At 30.9% G+C, this 14,668-nt stretch overlaps 2 protein-coding genes across 4 annotated transcripts; one reads left to right on the plus strand and one right to left on the minus strand.

Moving 5' to 3' along the window:
* Positions 1-643: 643 nt before the first annotated feature.
* LOC105249353 (pumilio homolog 3) lies at positions 644-3,222 on the plus strand. Of its 2 annotated transcripts, none has more exons than XM_025411911.1 (3): positions 644-894; positions 1,001-1,135; positions 1,205-3,222. In XM_025411911.1, the coding sequence occupies exons 2-3, from the start codon at positions 1,015-1,017 to the stop codon at positions 3,055-3,057; spliced, it is 1,974 nt and encodes a 657-aa protein (XP_025267696.1). In that variant the 5' UTR covers positions 644-894; positions 1,001-1,014; the 3' UTR covers positions 3,058-3,222. The 2 variants fall into 2 exon arrangements, with proteins under 2 accessions (XP_025267696.1, XP_011253059.1); XM_011254757.3 differs by having other exon boundaries at positions 644-878; positions 1,205-3,221.
* Positions 3,223-3,601: 379 nt separating this feature from the next.
* Positions 3,602-13,544, minus strand: LOC105249352 (proteasome adapter and scaffold protein ECM29). 2 transcript variants are annotated; one of them, XM_025411930.1, is made up of 29 exons: positions 13,329-13,544; positions 12,464-12,711; positions 12,266-12,384; positions 11,885-12,034; positions 11,527-11,805; positions 11,239-11,434; positions 11,082-11,167; positions 10,658-10,847; positions 10,429-10,574; positions 10,023-10,323; positions 9,757-9,943; positions 9,284-9,637; positions 9,030-9,205; positions 8,846-8,947; positions 8,555-8,761; positions 8,370-8,484; positions 8,102-8,285; positions 7,692-7,980; positions 7,366-7,602; positions 6,915-7,259; positions 6,683-6,839; positions 6,330-6,488; positions 6,114-6,245; positions 5,673-5,982; positions 5,390-5,573; positions 5,171-5,306; positions 4,875-5,084; positions 4,521-4,729; positions 3,602-3,901 (listed from the first exon to the last, which is right to left on the minus strand). In XM_025411930.1, the coding sequence occupies exons 1-28, from the start codon at positions 13,348-13,350 to the stop codon at positions 4,527-4,529; spliced, it is 5,424 nt and encodes a 1,807-aa protein (XP_025267715.1). In that variant the 5' UTR covers positions 13,351-13,544; the 3' UTR covers positions 3,602-3,901; positions 4,521-4,526. The 2 variants fall into 2 exon arrangements, with proteins under 2 accessions (XP_025267715.1, XP_025267714.1); XM_025411929.1 differs by lacking the exon at positions 3,602-3,901 and having other exon boundaries at positions 4,325-4,729.
* Between the last annotated feature and the right edge of the window lie 1,124 nt (positions 13,545-14,668).

Here is a 14,668-nt window from a genome sequence, read left to right on the forward strand (position 1 = left end):
AGACAGTTCTACCAATCACTGATACAAAAAACTCGTCAATTGACCAGTTGGTGAAACTGTTTCAGTCCTGAGTATTTTCTTAAAAGAGCTGTTGGCGCACATACATTCGTGTATTATGTTTACGCGCGTCACGCGTTCGAACGAATCTTGACATTCTCGCGGGTAAAGTCACTAGATTAATAAAGTACCGCATAGTGCAAATAGTGCACACTTTGTGTAGCTATCTATACTAAGTGCAATTTTTCTAACCTTGATCCTGGTTTGTCCTATGTCCTGTTGTGTGTGAGGTGAGAAAACTCCTTCTGTTGCACAGAAAAAGAAGAAAATATCAAAAATGCCAGGTTGTTGCGTGGAGAAATGCAACAATCGCTTATATCTATACTATCGGACGCCATTTTTGCTCCAGCTTATCTTATTGAGATCAAAATTGCGGTACTTTGTTAATTTAGTGACTTTAGAGCTTACCAATCGCAAACGTTTCACGCGGAGAGCTGATCAATTAGGAGCTAGCTGAAGGTCACGTGGTCGACTGCACGGGGTCTGTTCTTTTTAGCTGCACTGCTGCACTAGTGCAATAAATTAGAAAGAGATAAACATGCTTTCTTTTACTCTAATAGCACTAGTGCAGCAGTGTAGCTAAAAAGAATAAGCCTATAGCTTGTGCAGTGCAGGTGCATGAAAATACCGCATGGTGTAATTTTGGATCTTGTAGACGATCGCAAAGCTGGAACCTTCTATGAAGCATTCTTTAGATTATTATTCAAATGTCTTGTATCGTCATTTTTTATTCATATCTTGTGTTAATAGTCCACATTAAGTTGCTTTGCTACTCTTCTTAAGACAAATTTGATTGAAGATCACATTTTGCGCATTAAGAGGTTAGTTTAGATTAAGGTAAAATAAAACTTTTATACGTTTGGAGGTAGAAAAAAATGGTATTTCTTCGTAAATTCTTTAATGTTGTTAAGAAAAATAATTTAAATATTTATATATTTCTCAGAACTCCATTTAAAGATGAAGAGAACAGCAAGGAATTTAGATACTGACAATTTAAAAACAAAAAATGGTATAGAAACAACAAATAGCGAAAAGAAGAAAGTGAGATTTGAGAAGCCTTTAGATAATAAACCTACAGGTAAGAATAAAAGAAGAAAGAAAACTTGAAAAAAATATAACAATAAAATAACAATTATTACTTTTGCAGGTAATAATGTAAAGGCAACTCTTATAAAGAAAAGCTCAAAGGGAAAAAACTGCAGAGTGGCAAATAATACTGCAATAACTAAGAGAATAGATTCGTTAGAAAATGCATTTAAACAAAATATTAAAAGCAAGGAATCAGAAAACTCGAAAGGAAAAAGTGTCCAATCTGCCAGAAATAACGCAACAACTGAAAAAACAGATTGGCTCAAATTGAAAAAGGAAAGAAAAGAGCTCAGACAGAAACGCAGAGCTAAAAAATTGAATAATGACACAATATTTGATAAAATTATACAAGCTAAACAGATTAGCGAGAAGTTACGTAGATTAGATTGCACATCGCAGGATCGAATAAAATTAACTCAGAGTTTACATGAAATGTTGAAGAATCACTACAGCAACGTGATATTTACACACGATATGTCAAGAATTATTCAATGCATGATCAAATACTGTGAGGCAAATGTTCGACAGGCTATATTTCATGAAATAAAACCATTCATTGTTCAGATGTTGCAATCAAAATATGCAAAAAACTGCATTAGAAATATTTTAAAACATGGTTCGCGAGATATTAAGAATGACGTTATCAATACGTTTTACGGTAATATCGTCAAACTAATGAGTCATAATGTATCTGCTCCTCTCGTCGATTTCACATACTCTACTTGGTGCACAGACGTCGATAAATTATACTTTAAGCAAGAATTTTATGGAGACATATATAAGCAGGCAAAAGAGAAAGACGTTAAATCATTATCGGATGTATTCGAAAATGCGAAAGATATGAAAATGGCTACATTATCTGCCGTAAAAACGAATTTGATTAGGATTTTAAATAAAGGTCTGGTTAATTCTACTCTACTGCATACAATTTTATGGGAATTCTTCTGTGTGTGTTCGATAGAAGATAGAAATGAATTGATAGTTATGCTGCGAAGTTTCATTGTGATGCTATCACGAACGAAAATAGGAGCGAAGATTGCTGTGCAATGTATATGGCATGGCAATAATAAAGATAGAAAAGTTATTATGAAAACTCTAAAAGGGAATGTAAAGACGATTTGTATGTCCGAACACGGTTACATAATATTATTAGCGCTTTTCGATTCTATAGATGACACAGTTATAATGAAGAAAATAATATTGGTCGAATTGCAAGAAAATTTAACAGATATTGCAGAAAATGTGTATGGAAGACACGTAATATTGTATCTCGTGGCTAGAAGAGACTCTCATTATTTTCCGCCAAGTATTGTAGAATATTTACGTCAAGGCGACAACAATTCGATAAGCAAGAAACCAGCCGATATTAGGAAAAAAGAACTTTTCGAAGCGATTCGCGATCCACTTCTTGATGCTATAAACGCAAATACAGTTACGTGGTTATCCGGCAGTGCTATAGCTATGGTTACTTTAGCGGTATTAAAAGTAGCATCTGGGGAGAAACTTGTATCTGCATTCAAATCGATTGCCAAGCTTATCGTCGATGTAAATTGGAAGATCAAGGAAAATGATAGGGAGTATAGTTTGATCGAACATCCTGGGTTGCATGTGATGTTGAAGAAACTTATTCAAAATGATAAGGAACTATTGAAAGAGGATGAACCTACTTTTGGTAGAATATTGCTATTACATTTAACATTAGAAGATCTCCAGAAATGGATAGAATTTAACAGAGCTTGTTTCTTATTAATTATGCTCATAGAGACCCAGCCTGCAAAAGTTGTATATATGTTGCTATGCCAATTAAAAACGCTTCAGGAAAATCTCGAATCGAAACAGAGCCCTGGAAAATCAATATTGTTAAAAAAATTGAAAGAAACATATGAAGAATTGAAAAAACAATATGAATAATTAGTATAATATTCATACACATATAAAGATGGACTGAAGATCCATTGGCCATTTTTTAAATTAATCATATTATTTTGTCCGTTTTGAATATATACAATGCATATAATAAAAAAAATATACAGCATACCTCTAGTCTATCTTTATACTTATGGTCATCATATTGTGTATGTTCAAAATGTATAATTAAGTTTTTTTTAATAATTTTACATATTCAATCTTGTAATAGTATATGTATAAAAATAAATAAAATACTCTTCTTTTATAAGAAGAGATTCTTTCTTGATTTATATTTAAATATTTTTGAAAAAAAAAAAACTATTTACAATAATTATATAAATTTTATCAGACTACATATATACACTTTACATAAGAATTCGCCTTATTAGTCATATATTTATCTAGGGAAATTTCTATACTCATTTTAATAAAAGTATATTTAAAAAAATAATTAATAAATATATACTAAAACAACATAAATAGAGTTAAAAGCATTAAAAGTTACTTTGTATATTCTGTGAATAATTGAATATGAAATATTTAATCATTTCTTTGAATTGTTACTTGCATTCTTACCAGTATCTTTATGGAAGTTGTCCAAGAATTGTACACATATAGACTTCACTCTACCATTTCCCTGCATATCTTACAAAATATATGATAGATTCTTCTTTTACAGATTAAAATCTATTTTGTTATGATTTTAAATAAAATTTTATCTTCTATTATTTTTTATTTCAAATCTTTGAGCATTTCAGACAACAGTTTGAATTAATCTCGTGAACACAACTTATAAAAATTGTTTATGTTGGAAAAGGGAAGACAACTTTTTCTTATTAGTGTATTGCTGCAATAAAAGAAATTTCGATTTTAATAGGCCATAGTCATATCAAGAATTTAAGATTTTTGTAAAAAAAGATACATGCTATATAAGTATTTTTTCGTGCAGTTGGAGGTTGGAGGTTGAAATAATCTTGGAATTAAGTTTTGCGCGATCATTTTTGAGAAAAATCTTTAGAATCTCAATAAAGTTAGAAAAAAATGTTAAATTACAAATAATAACTGAATATTTATAAAACTTAAATCGCAACATGTCGAGATTAATTCTTAAGTCTATATATATAATTCTATATATATACAATACGACATATAAGTAGAAACAATGTCAAATAAAAATCTTTATAAGAATTAAATATTTAAACGATAACTTTGTAACATTGTTTGATCATTACTGAGGTATAATATATGGGCGTGAATGAAAAATATTATGAACAAGAGTTTTAAATTACATCTTATTAAGCGATATAACACTATATTAGGCACATCTACATTAACATATTTAAATAAACACGCAACCGTAGCTATCAGAATTTTTGCTTGTTATTATCGCTCCAACAACTGTACGACAATATGCGACATGAGCGAATACGTAAATTCGATTCAGGATATACTTTGAAGGTACGCACGGCTAGTTAAATTTTAAGCATTTCCTTAATATCAACAACTCTGGTCCGTATTTCTGGTTGATTATCCTTTGCTAGATCGGGCAAGAATTCTTTCAAAACGCGGGTCATCTTGTCAAGCTGTTCATCATTATTAGACTCACGCATCTTTCTCCCTAATGAAAGAACTATATTCAATGCTTCTTTTCTAATTCTGGTGAACTTTGAAATATCTACAAAAAGAAAATGCATTTCCATCATACAAATCTAAAGGTATTCCAAAAAAATTGTACTATAGTATATATGACATTATCGATTATAGAATAACTTACATAATTTACATATATTTAATTATATTTTTATAATGTATATACTTACTTATACAATATGATAATATTTTATTAAAACTATCACTTATCTCATCTAATAATTTTTTATCTTTTGATGATATTTCTGTTTTATTTATTTTTAATATGACAAGTCTATCCACAAAGAGATTTAATGCCATCAAAATGGTGACTTGTACAGATCTCGTACTATTTGGCAGTACTTTTTGACAGTGAGTTACAAATTCTATGCAATATTTGTCTGCAAACAAAAAGTATTCAAAACATAGCTATGAATATATATTTCTACATTTAATTAAATTACACAAAATTGTTAAAATATCTAACCTTGTGTTTCTTTGGTAGAGGGCCATGCTTTCCCAAGTACTTCATAAACTGTTTCTTGCAATTTTATATTATTTTCCTTTTTCTTTCTACTTTCTTCCACAGTATCTTCTTCGTCATCATTATTTTTATCAGATATCTAATATATAAAGCACATATATATAGCATGTATATAGCATGTATATTTACAGCTATTTCTTTATAATATTTGATACAACTCACCTTAATCAAAATTTCCTGTACAATTTCATATGTCTCTGTAAATCTATCAATATCAAGTTCATGTAATACCATAGCAAATGCTTGTAAAGCACTTCGACGATACTCAACATTTTCTTTTTTACTTTCTCTATATAGTGTTAACACAATTGTATCTAGCAGTGCAGTATCCGCGTTTAAAACTTCTCTGTAATTATCATATATATTTGACAAATATACACACACAATTTAACATATCTATATATAATTATAAAGTTTAAAATAAGAATATCTTATACATACGTACTTGCTATTGCACGCTAACATTGCGAGAGCGTTTAATAAACGCTCTTTTCCATCCCATGTTCTGCCACGTAGACCGTCCGTCAGTATTTTTAATAAAGTATTTCTGGCTTCTATATCGATATTATGACCTGATTTTAAGGCAACAGTATGAACCGCATTTGCAGCTTGCACTTTTGTAGTCCATGACGCCGATTTAAGAGTTGTATGTAAAATATCGGTTATTGCTTGCAGATTATGCATGATTCCCGCTTCGGTACCGGGAGTTATTTCGTTCCAAAGATCAGTCCATAATTCGATAGTGTTTTCATTCCCTAATAAATAGCAATACATATAAAAAAATACAACATATTTATAAGTAATAAATTATAACATTTACATATTTAATAACTATTACATACATAAATAATAAGTTATAAATTATAATTATAACTGGAATACAAACCTGGTACCTTCTCTGCATGCATTGCAAAAAATGTAAGAGGAATCACTATCTTATGATAATTTTTTAATTTCTCTTGATTATAATTGTTTATGGATTGCAAAGTTTGTCCAATTGCTAATCTTATTGCATCATCTAAAATTTATAATTTTTTGTTATTTTATGAAACCAAATATAACATTACTCAAAATAAAGAATATAGTTAGAATTTGGATGTACCTTCACGTTCTAAATACCATGTATTTAGAGTATTAAATAATTTATCCAGACTAGAATCTTTAGCCGAGCCAACTATATGGCCAATGCAAATTGCATTATTTTTTCTCACAGCAGCATTACGATCAATTAAACCATTAAGTAAGGCAGATAGAATTTTAGCTAGATGAGAATAATATAAATGATTAATTAAATAAAAATTATATAAAAATTGTATAAAATATATATTAAAGTATTATGTAAGTATTATATCTTAAGAGATAATAGTTTAAATATATATAAATTAGATTAAACTTAAATTAACGTATAATATTTTGTATTTCATATGTTCTTGAAATTAAAATATATTTACTAACCGCTATATGGCTGCAATTCTAACTTCAGATGTGTACTGAGAAGAATTACAAAATGCGAGCAAGCAATTTTTGTTCCAAATCCTATGCTGCATTTGATTAAATCTATTACTTTTGGCATTAAATCCTTCAGTACATCTGCATCGATATATTGGATACACTGTAAAAGAAATAAATATTCAAATTCTATCAAATTTGTCTCCAAGAAATAGAATTTCTAAATGAATCAGAATACTTTTGTTATTGTATCTGACGCATAATGGCCCTTGGCAATATTGGCTCTGAGATTATCGACAGCTTCCTGCGTTTCCGTTGTCCCACCGCACACATTACTTAGATATGAAAGCTTAGGATTCTCCGATTCACCAATCGTTTCCAATAATGAAGGTATTAAATTGACCAGCGACGGTTTTAATAAAACACCTGCCGTGGATACGAGTTGAGATACCGTTTGCAATGAAATGGATCTCACCGTGTCCACGGTATGAGTAATCCCAATGTCAAGCAGCACGGGCAATATCGCTTGAATAACTTCTTTACCCGCATTACCATGCGAGAAATCGCAATGACGTATGCAAATCTGTAAAATGTGTGTAAAATTAAAAATATAAGTATCTTTCACAAAAGATATAAAATCATATAATTACGTATAGATCACTATTATTTAAAAAAAACTCGCGACATACCTTACTAAATATCTTAGCAGTGTTTGTCGCGGCTAATCGCGTGCCTTCGTGAATATCGTCCATCACGCGAAATAATTTCTTCCACAGTTCCGGACCGCACTCAGCGAAATTGAGTTGAACATTTGCTGTCCTTAAAAGATCTGCGAGAGCATTACAACAACTGATACGTACTCTCCACTCATTATTGGTTAGATTATCAGTTACATCAGTCAATATTTCTTTATGATACTGTTCAATCTATATGGTGATATATAAAAAAAAACATCTTTATGCTTATTCCATTATACGTAAGTATTATACATTATTGACAGATATATATTACTAACGGCTTTCGATGTTGAAGGAACGACAGCTCGCCAAATGCTGGTCATACTCTGTTGGATCTTAGGCGTAGGATCGAACTGATATCTATACAATCGCGGTATAATACTTGGTAGATATTTATTGAGTTCGTCTTTCGCGATACTAGCGATCGCTGCGAAACCAAATGCCGCTCCCTTCTTGGATGTCCATATTGCATTATGATTTGCCAAATGCATAAAATAATATACGAGCTCGGGTTTTTGCAATTCTGTCGCGAGGGAACAGATTTCTCGATACGTTGACAAACTGCCACTAAAAGATTATATTATTTTTATATTTAATATCCTTCCTTTTGTATTTAATATCCTTATTATAAAACAAATATTTTAATCTTAAAACAACATGAAAATATGTTATATAATTTTAATCTTACCCAGATGGACTTTTTCCCAATTGACCTTCCTCAAACAATTTTGTATCAGCGGTAACTTGTTGCACTGTCCTACGACCCTGTGTAAACTGATCTAATATACTAGATACTAAAGCATCACGCTCTTCTTGTTTGCTGTTAATATGTACTAAACTAAGGCCTTTTGAAGCAACGTCTTGCACTATATCTATAAGATGAAAAAAATTATATTTCTTTAAAAATAATAATAATAATAAAACTGAATATAATAAAATAGTTTATATTTATTTACCACTGTCATCTGAAAGAAAATCTATAAACGCATGGTGAATAGTGGACAATCTTTCTTTAATACATTCTCGTTGAATGTTGTGTTTCAAAAGTGTAAATAGCCACACACATACTGCCTTTAAAAAACATCATGCTATTAATACAAGAAAAATTACTTTATCCCTTTAAAATATGTAATATAGATACCTGTCGCAAATTTGGATGAGGCACTTGATATACATTAAGTAATTCGCCCAATACATGAATTAATAATTCATCGCTTTCCTTACTGTATGGAACAACATGTTCGGCGGGTAGAGTTGTCCAGGCATTTCTTGCTTCTGATGAAGCTTGCGCTTGAACGCAACAAACCAAAGCCTCTCCCAGAATTAAATGGATTTCAATATCCTTCGTCTGTGTGTTAAATATCAAATTTATTTTATATTGTGTTTTATTATATGTAATAAATATTGGTCAAATTTGGTTGAGGATATGTACCTCTTTGACTGTTGCTATGATTTTGTTAGCAATCTCCGTGGTATGCGGAAAACATTCACCGACACACAAATATCCTAGTGAAAGGGCAGCTTTCTCTTTCATCTAAGGAAAGAATAAATTCTCATGTAACATTATAAATATTAAATAATTATACGATGTATTTATTTGTATTTAGAACACAAACCTTGGTATTTAACTTAGCATTGGATAATGCAGAAAAGAGAGTTTCTACTATCGCTTTCTTATTCAAATCATTTTTTCCTTCCATTGGCAAGGGCAAAGAATATGTTTTTCCTAAGACGCCAATGGCGTGAATAGCAGCATCCATTAATAGCGTCGTGTTATCGCGAAGATTTGTACCTATGACAAGAATATCTCAAATATATATAAAACAAGTACGTAATATATTAAATATATAATTTAATATTTAATACGTACATATTGCTTTCACAATATCATTGTAAGTCTTCCAATTACATAAATCTTTATTTTCATTTCGCTGTTGCAATAAATTTCTTTCCATCATGTAAGTAAGTGCCATTAATGCGCCATGTTGTGCTTCCAAATTCTTTTTATTCATAATATCCATGATGTTTGAAACATGCTTTTCAAATTCATTATTTGGAAAATAGCCGGTGATAGCAGCGTATATTTTTGCAGCTAGTTGTCGTACATCTTGCTTAGTAGAAGTGAGTAAGGACCGAAGCCAAGGCAATTCTTTTTCATAGGATTTTACTATATAATGAGGAACAGACCCAAGTACTTCCAATAATGCATTTAAAGAAATTTGATCTATAACAAAATAATCACATTTAACTTGAAATTTTGTTGTACAATATATTATGTGTTTGAAGTACAATATATGTTTTGTGTAATTATAATTGTGTATGTGATGTCTAATTATTTCTCACCTGCAGAAGAATGACTTAGGAGCAAAATCATATCAAGATAATGATTTAGTATTTCTGGTTGATCCTTGTATAATTTCTCCAAGTATCGCCCAATCAACGGAGTATGTTCGCAAGGATGTTGTAGTGGTTCATTTCGCGCGGGAATATTAGCACTTCTGGCGAGACAAACGCGAAAGTAAGTAATAATCTGTAAAAATATAAATTTAATTAATAGAAAAATATTGTCGCCTCATTTATGGGTATAGTAATCTGTTTAAAAAACTTACTTCAGAAAATGTAGTAACACTGTATGGGAGAACTTGCTTGTCCGTATTTCTGCCGCTATTCGCAGGCATTCTCGATTGCATTTTCGAGTAAATATAACTCACTAATTTCACAAATTCGGGTAACAATATTTTGTTATTAATCTGTTGATCGTCCTCATTTTTGTGCACGACACCATATAACGCTTTCATAGCTTCTGTACTTATCTCGTGTTTGTTATCACCACATGCTAACAATAAGAGGTATCGAGAGGGAGCGTCATCAGGTGGAAACACAGTTGCAGCATAATGCATTGCCACAAATCTGTTTGCAAGATAACAGTGACAAACATAAAATTAAAAATAAAATTTACTGAAATTAATATAATGCAATAAATACAATATGTAATAATTTGCATTCGATACATGCCTTACACTAGATTCTGGTGATTCAATGTGAACCGATAATAGAGCGTTCATTAGAGCTATATTGCTTTCATCCTCTTTGTTCAGTATGAACGCAGATGTAACGCAAATTAATGCATCTCTTACTGTTCGTCGTAATTCGCCATCCGTCTTGAATATCAGCAATATATACATATATAATGTTTCTTTTCACAATATGCCATTATGTAATCTATATAAAATTGAATACTTACAGATACAAGAGTGTCGAACAAATTGTGTAATAAACTCAAATCTTTGTTTATTAAAGATGGTATTCTTTGACCAAGTTGTCCAATAACTGTGTATGCCATTGATTTATGTCCATCATCACCCTCAGAGAGCAATTTTATCATACCATTCAAAATTACTCCAGCAACGCGAGCTAATGGTACAAGACTGCAGCTTAAAAATTTAAAATTAAATACAATTTATTATACAAACAAGCTATAATATATTGCTAGATAAATAATATAAAACACAGTTAATAATACATTACATATTGCACAAATAAATGTAATCCGTTTTCCAATAAAGTAATTTAAAGAATAAAATTAAAAATTTATCAATTTTTCCCACAGTAAATAAAAGACAATAAAATAAAGAAAAATATATTAGAGACTAAATTGTAAAACTTACTGTTGAACGATATTTGATGTAAATTGCAATGCCAATGATTTCAACTTTGCATTTGTATTCTTTCCATAAAGTGAATCAAAAACAACCTGAAAAAAAAAATTGTTTTTTTTATGTCACATAATAATATATATATTTTTCACATGCCATTAAATTTTACCTGTATACATGGTGGTATAATGAAACCCGCCTTAGTTACACGACAAAGATACTGTAAAAGCTTGAGACGAATTCGAGTGCTCGCAGCATGTCGCTTCATCTCGGGTTTTACCTCTTTTTGTGTAGCTAATGCATCAGTACCCAAAAATAATGTATATAATGGAGCTGCTAATTGCATCGAAGACCAATCCAATGTCCTAAACAGAGAATCATGCTACAAATTACAGATCTTTAATCTATGATATGCTCAAAGCTGATAAACATATTATGACAGTTTTTGTACACACACCCGACAATTTTTTTTAATTCTAGATCCGCCATATTTGCAATGCTAAATCTAGTATCTGCTGCTGCTACAATTAAGTGTATCAGAATATCTGCATCTGGAAAAAATCCACCAGCAAGAAACTTAACAATGCCCAACTTTATTTGTTCAAGCTGCTCTGCTGTTGGTGGGTTTTCACCTATTACTCTTTTGAATGCATAATCGCTTAAACCTGGTGGCACAGTAAACTGAGACAAATCAATAGTTTGACCTGATTGTTGATTTTCTGTTTGTCCCACAGACCTAATAATATATCATACATATACACACAATTAATAAGTATAAATGATTGTTTAAAAATAATACAAAAAATATATCTTACCCATATGGTAGCAATAATATATCGAGCATAAAGTTTATAAGTTGCTTAGCAACATAAGGTTTATCTTGTAAACCTAAAAGAGATGCTCGTTTATCAGGATCCGTTGGTATATTAATGTGTCCCAATGCTGGCATTATAATCAGCATTAAACTGTAACATCACCAGATATTATAACATATTAATATATTATACATAATAACATATACTATAACATATTGATACATGTAACATTTAATTTAAAATTAAAACTAATTTAAAATATATAAATTTTAATAATTTAATGTAAATATATATAACAAGCAAAATATAAATTGTATCAAAATTCCTTTATAAAAATCAATGTAATTTATAACTAGGAGATTTCTTATTTAATAAGCATACCTGTCTTGATGGGACAATGGTTTTCCTTCAATAGCATTTAATACACTTGGAACTAATTCTGCTTGTTTGTTCATTTCCATTCGAGGATATCCTAACTTTATATATATTATTGTAAAGTTCTGCAATTATATAAATACATATTATGTGTTCTTTTTTCCAATCTTGTAGAGTATAACAATCAGCACATATCCAACGTACAATCACAAACGAACTAGCAGATGGATCTTGATACTGCAGGAGTAATGCCTCAACAGGTAGTTGTACTTGAGGCCTGCTCTTTATTCTCTTGTTTATATGAATCAACAATTCCATCACCTTTTTCCTAACACCTTCCTGTCCGCTAGATAACTTGAGTAATACAGGAGGCAAAAATTTACAGACTGATGCCTGTAACTGTTCATCTGTTTCTGCAGAGCCCAAACGAAGGAATACTCGCTCGAGCAAAGCTAAATAAAACAAAAATCAATACCTTATAGTATCCAAATTCTTTTATTAACATAATCGTAAAAAACAAATAATAAGATTTTCAATTATGCGATATATGTCAATTTGTTCTATGCATCTATAAAGACAAAGAGAAATGTCAAGAGAAATATAGAAAATATATAAATGCATACGTAGACCTATCGATCCGCGTTATTATTTCAACAATGTAACGAAGCCATCGAAATATATAAAGTTATACATCACGAAAAACGCTGTCATACGAACTGTTGAATCGAAATTAATCAATCGGATGTAAACGTAGATATTGAGATTTGACAGTTGCAAGCACGTGACGAAGATATACGGAGAGAAAGGAAGGAAAATATCGAACGAGATAAAAATTCACGCGTAATTTTACCAAAAAAAGTTACATTTTACGGAGCCGTTTTTTTATCAAAGTGCAGCATGACAATCGAAATTGTCTCTCGAGCACTTTACGGACAAATATTCGTTCTCGCGCTCGTCGTCATTCGTGTCAGGATTGACGGCTAACGCGACGTGTAATTTACGATCCGATTATGAATATCGGAACGAGATTTCGCGACGTTATCGAATATTTTTCCCGAGAAATACTTACTCAGCTCGTCCGTAGCTGCCATTTTGAAAAGGACTGTAAAGAGACAGCGAACGCGCTGTTCGAATGACAAGGATAACGATAATTAATTCGTGATATCGCTCGTAATTAGCGACGTGGAGTCGAAGCTCTATCGTTTAAATTATTAAAAGTGCGTTTTAATCGCCGACGTAATCACACGTGTCGATCAGCGTAATAACGCACGTTACATATGTATCGCACCCCTCGCTGAGACTCCCATCATTTTACGTGAGGGCGCTAAATGTCAATGTGAGTGAGGTTAGGAAAGAAGCAGCGCACATCGATACAGTTACTGACATCGCGATATATATTTAAGTTTTTTATGAAAATTTTTATATAAAGGAAAAAATATAAATATAATAAAGAACATTGAAAAATATATGAAACCATTGAAATTACAATATTTCCAATAGATAACATTTATTATTGTTTAGATACGAACTCTGGAAAGGATACAATTTTCGTCAGTTTTATCGAAATGTACGTATTAATTCAGATAGATATATGTATAAATATTATATATGAAAAATATTTTATTATGAGTTGCAATCGGATTTATTCGCGCTGAGGAAATATCACGTTGAGGTTAGAAATTCTGTCGCTATAGTTGCTTGCAAAAGCGATAAAAAATCAATTTATGCGCAATATTACACGACACGGGTTACGATTCTTTTCAGAAAGCTTGATCGAAAAAAATAATTACTATTATTAATTCCCAATCGATTCTTCATTTAATATACACAAGATAGATTTTTCCACACGTACCGAAAATTGTCAAAATTATATTTTAAAATTTAATATATTGTTTAGTTTTTATTTATTATTATTTTTTTATAAAGATTGATAACTTTATTTATTTTTCCATAACAATTAACTTTAAAATTTTCCGCCAAAATTAGATTTTCTTTGGTCGCGTTCGAAAATTTATTTGTCAGGAGAGTATCGTTTGAATGTCCAATGGGAAAGATTTCTTTGTTCTAATTGGTCGATCAAAGGTTGCATTACCCGATAAACAAATTTTTGAACGCATCTGTGAAATTTTCTTCAAACCAAAAGTGCGCTTTTTATTGCGTACGAAAATTCGTAATAAAAGAATGCCCTAAAAAAGCCAAGGAAATCATGTCTTGTCATGTCAGTCGCTTAGAAGAGTGCGATTATCTTTGCAATATTCTCTTTAAAAAGTTACATCACAATTAATTGCGCATAATGTGGTATTTACGCATGTTATATTTTAAAAGAGTATTCATAATTTAAAATCCGTTAACAGATTGCCGTCATATCAACCCGGCCATGCGTGTTTGTTGACCTTCACAGCTCCGTCC

This window comes from Camponotus floridanus, unplaced genomic scaffold (assembly GCF_003227725.1).
Source record: "Camponotus floridanus strain SB8 unplaced genomic scaffold, Cflo_v7.5 scaffold45, whole genome shotgun sequence".
NCBI lineage: Eukaryota > Metazoa > Arthropoda > Insecta > Hymenoptera > Formicidae > Camponotus > Camponotus floridanus.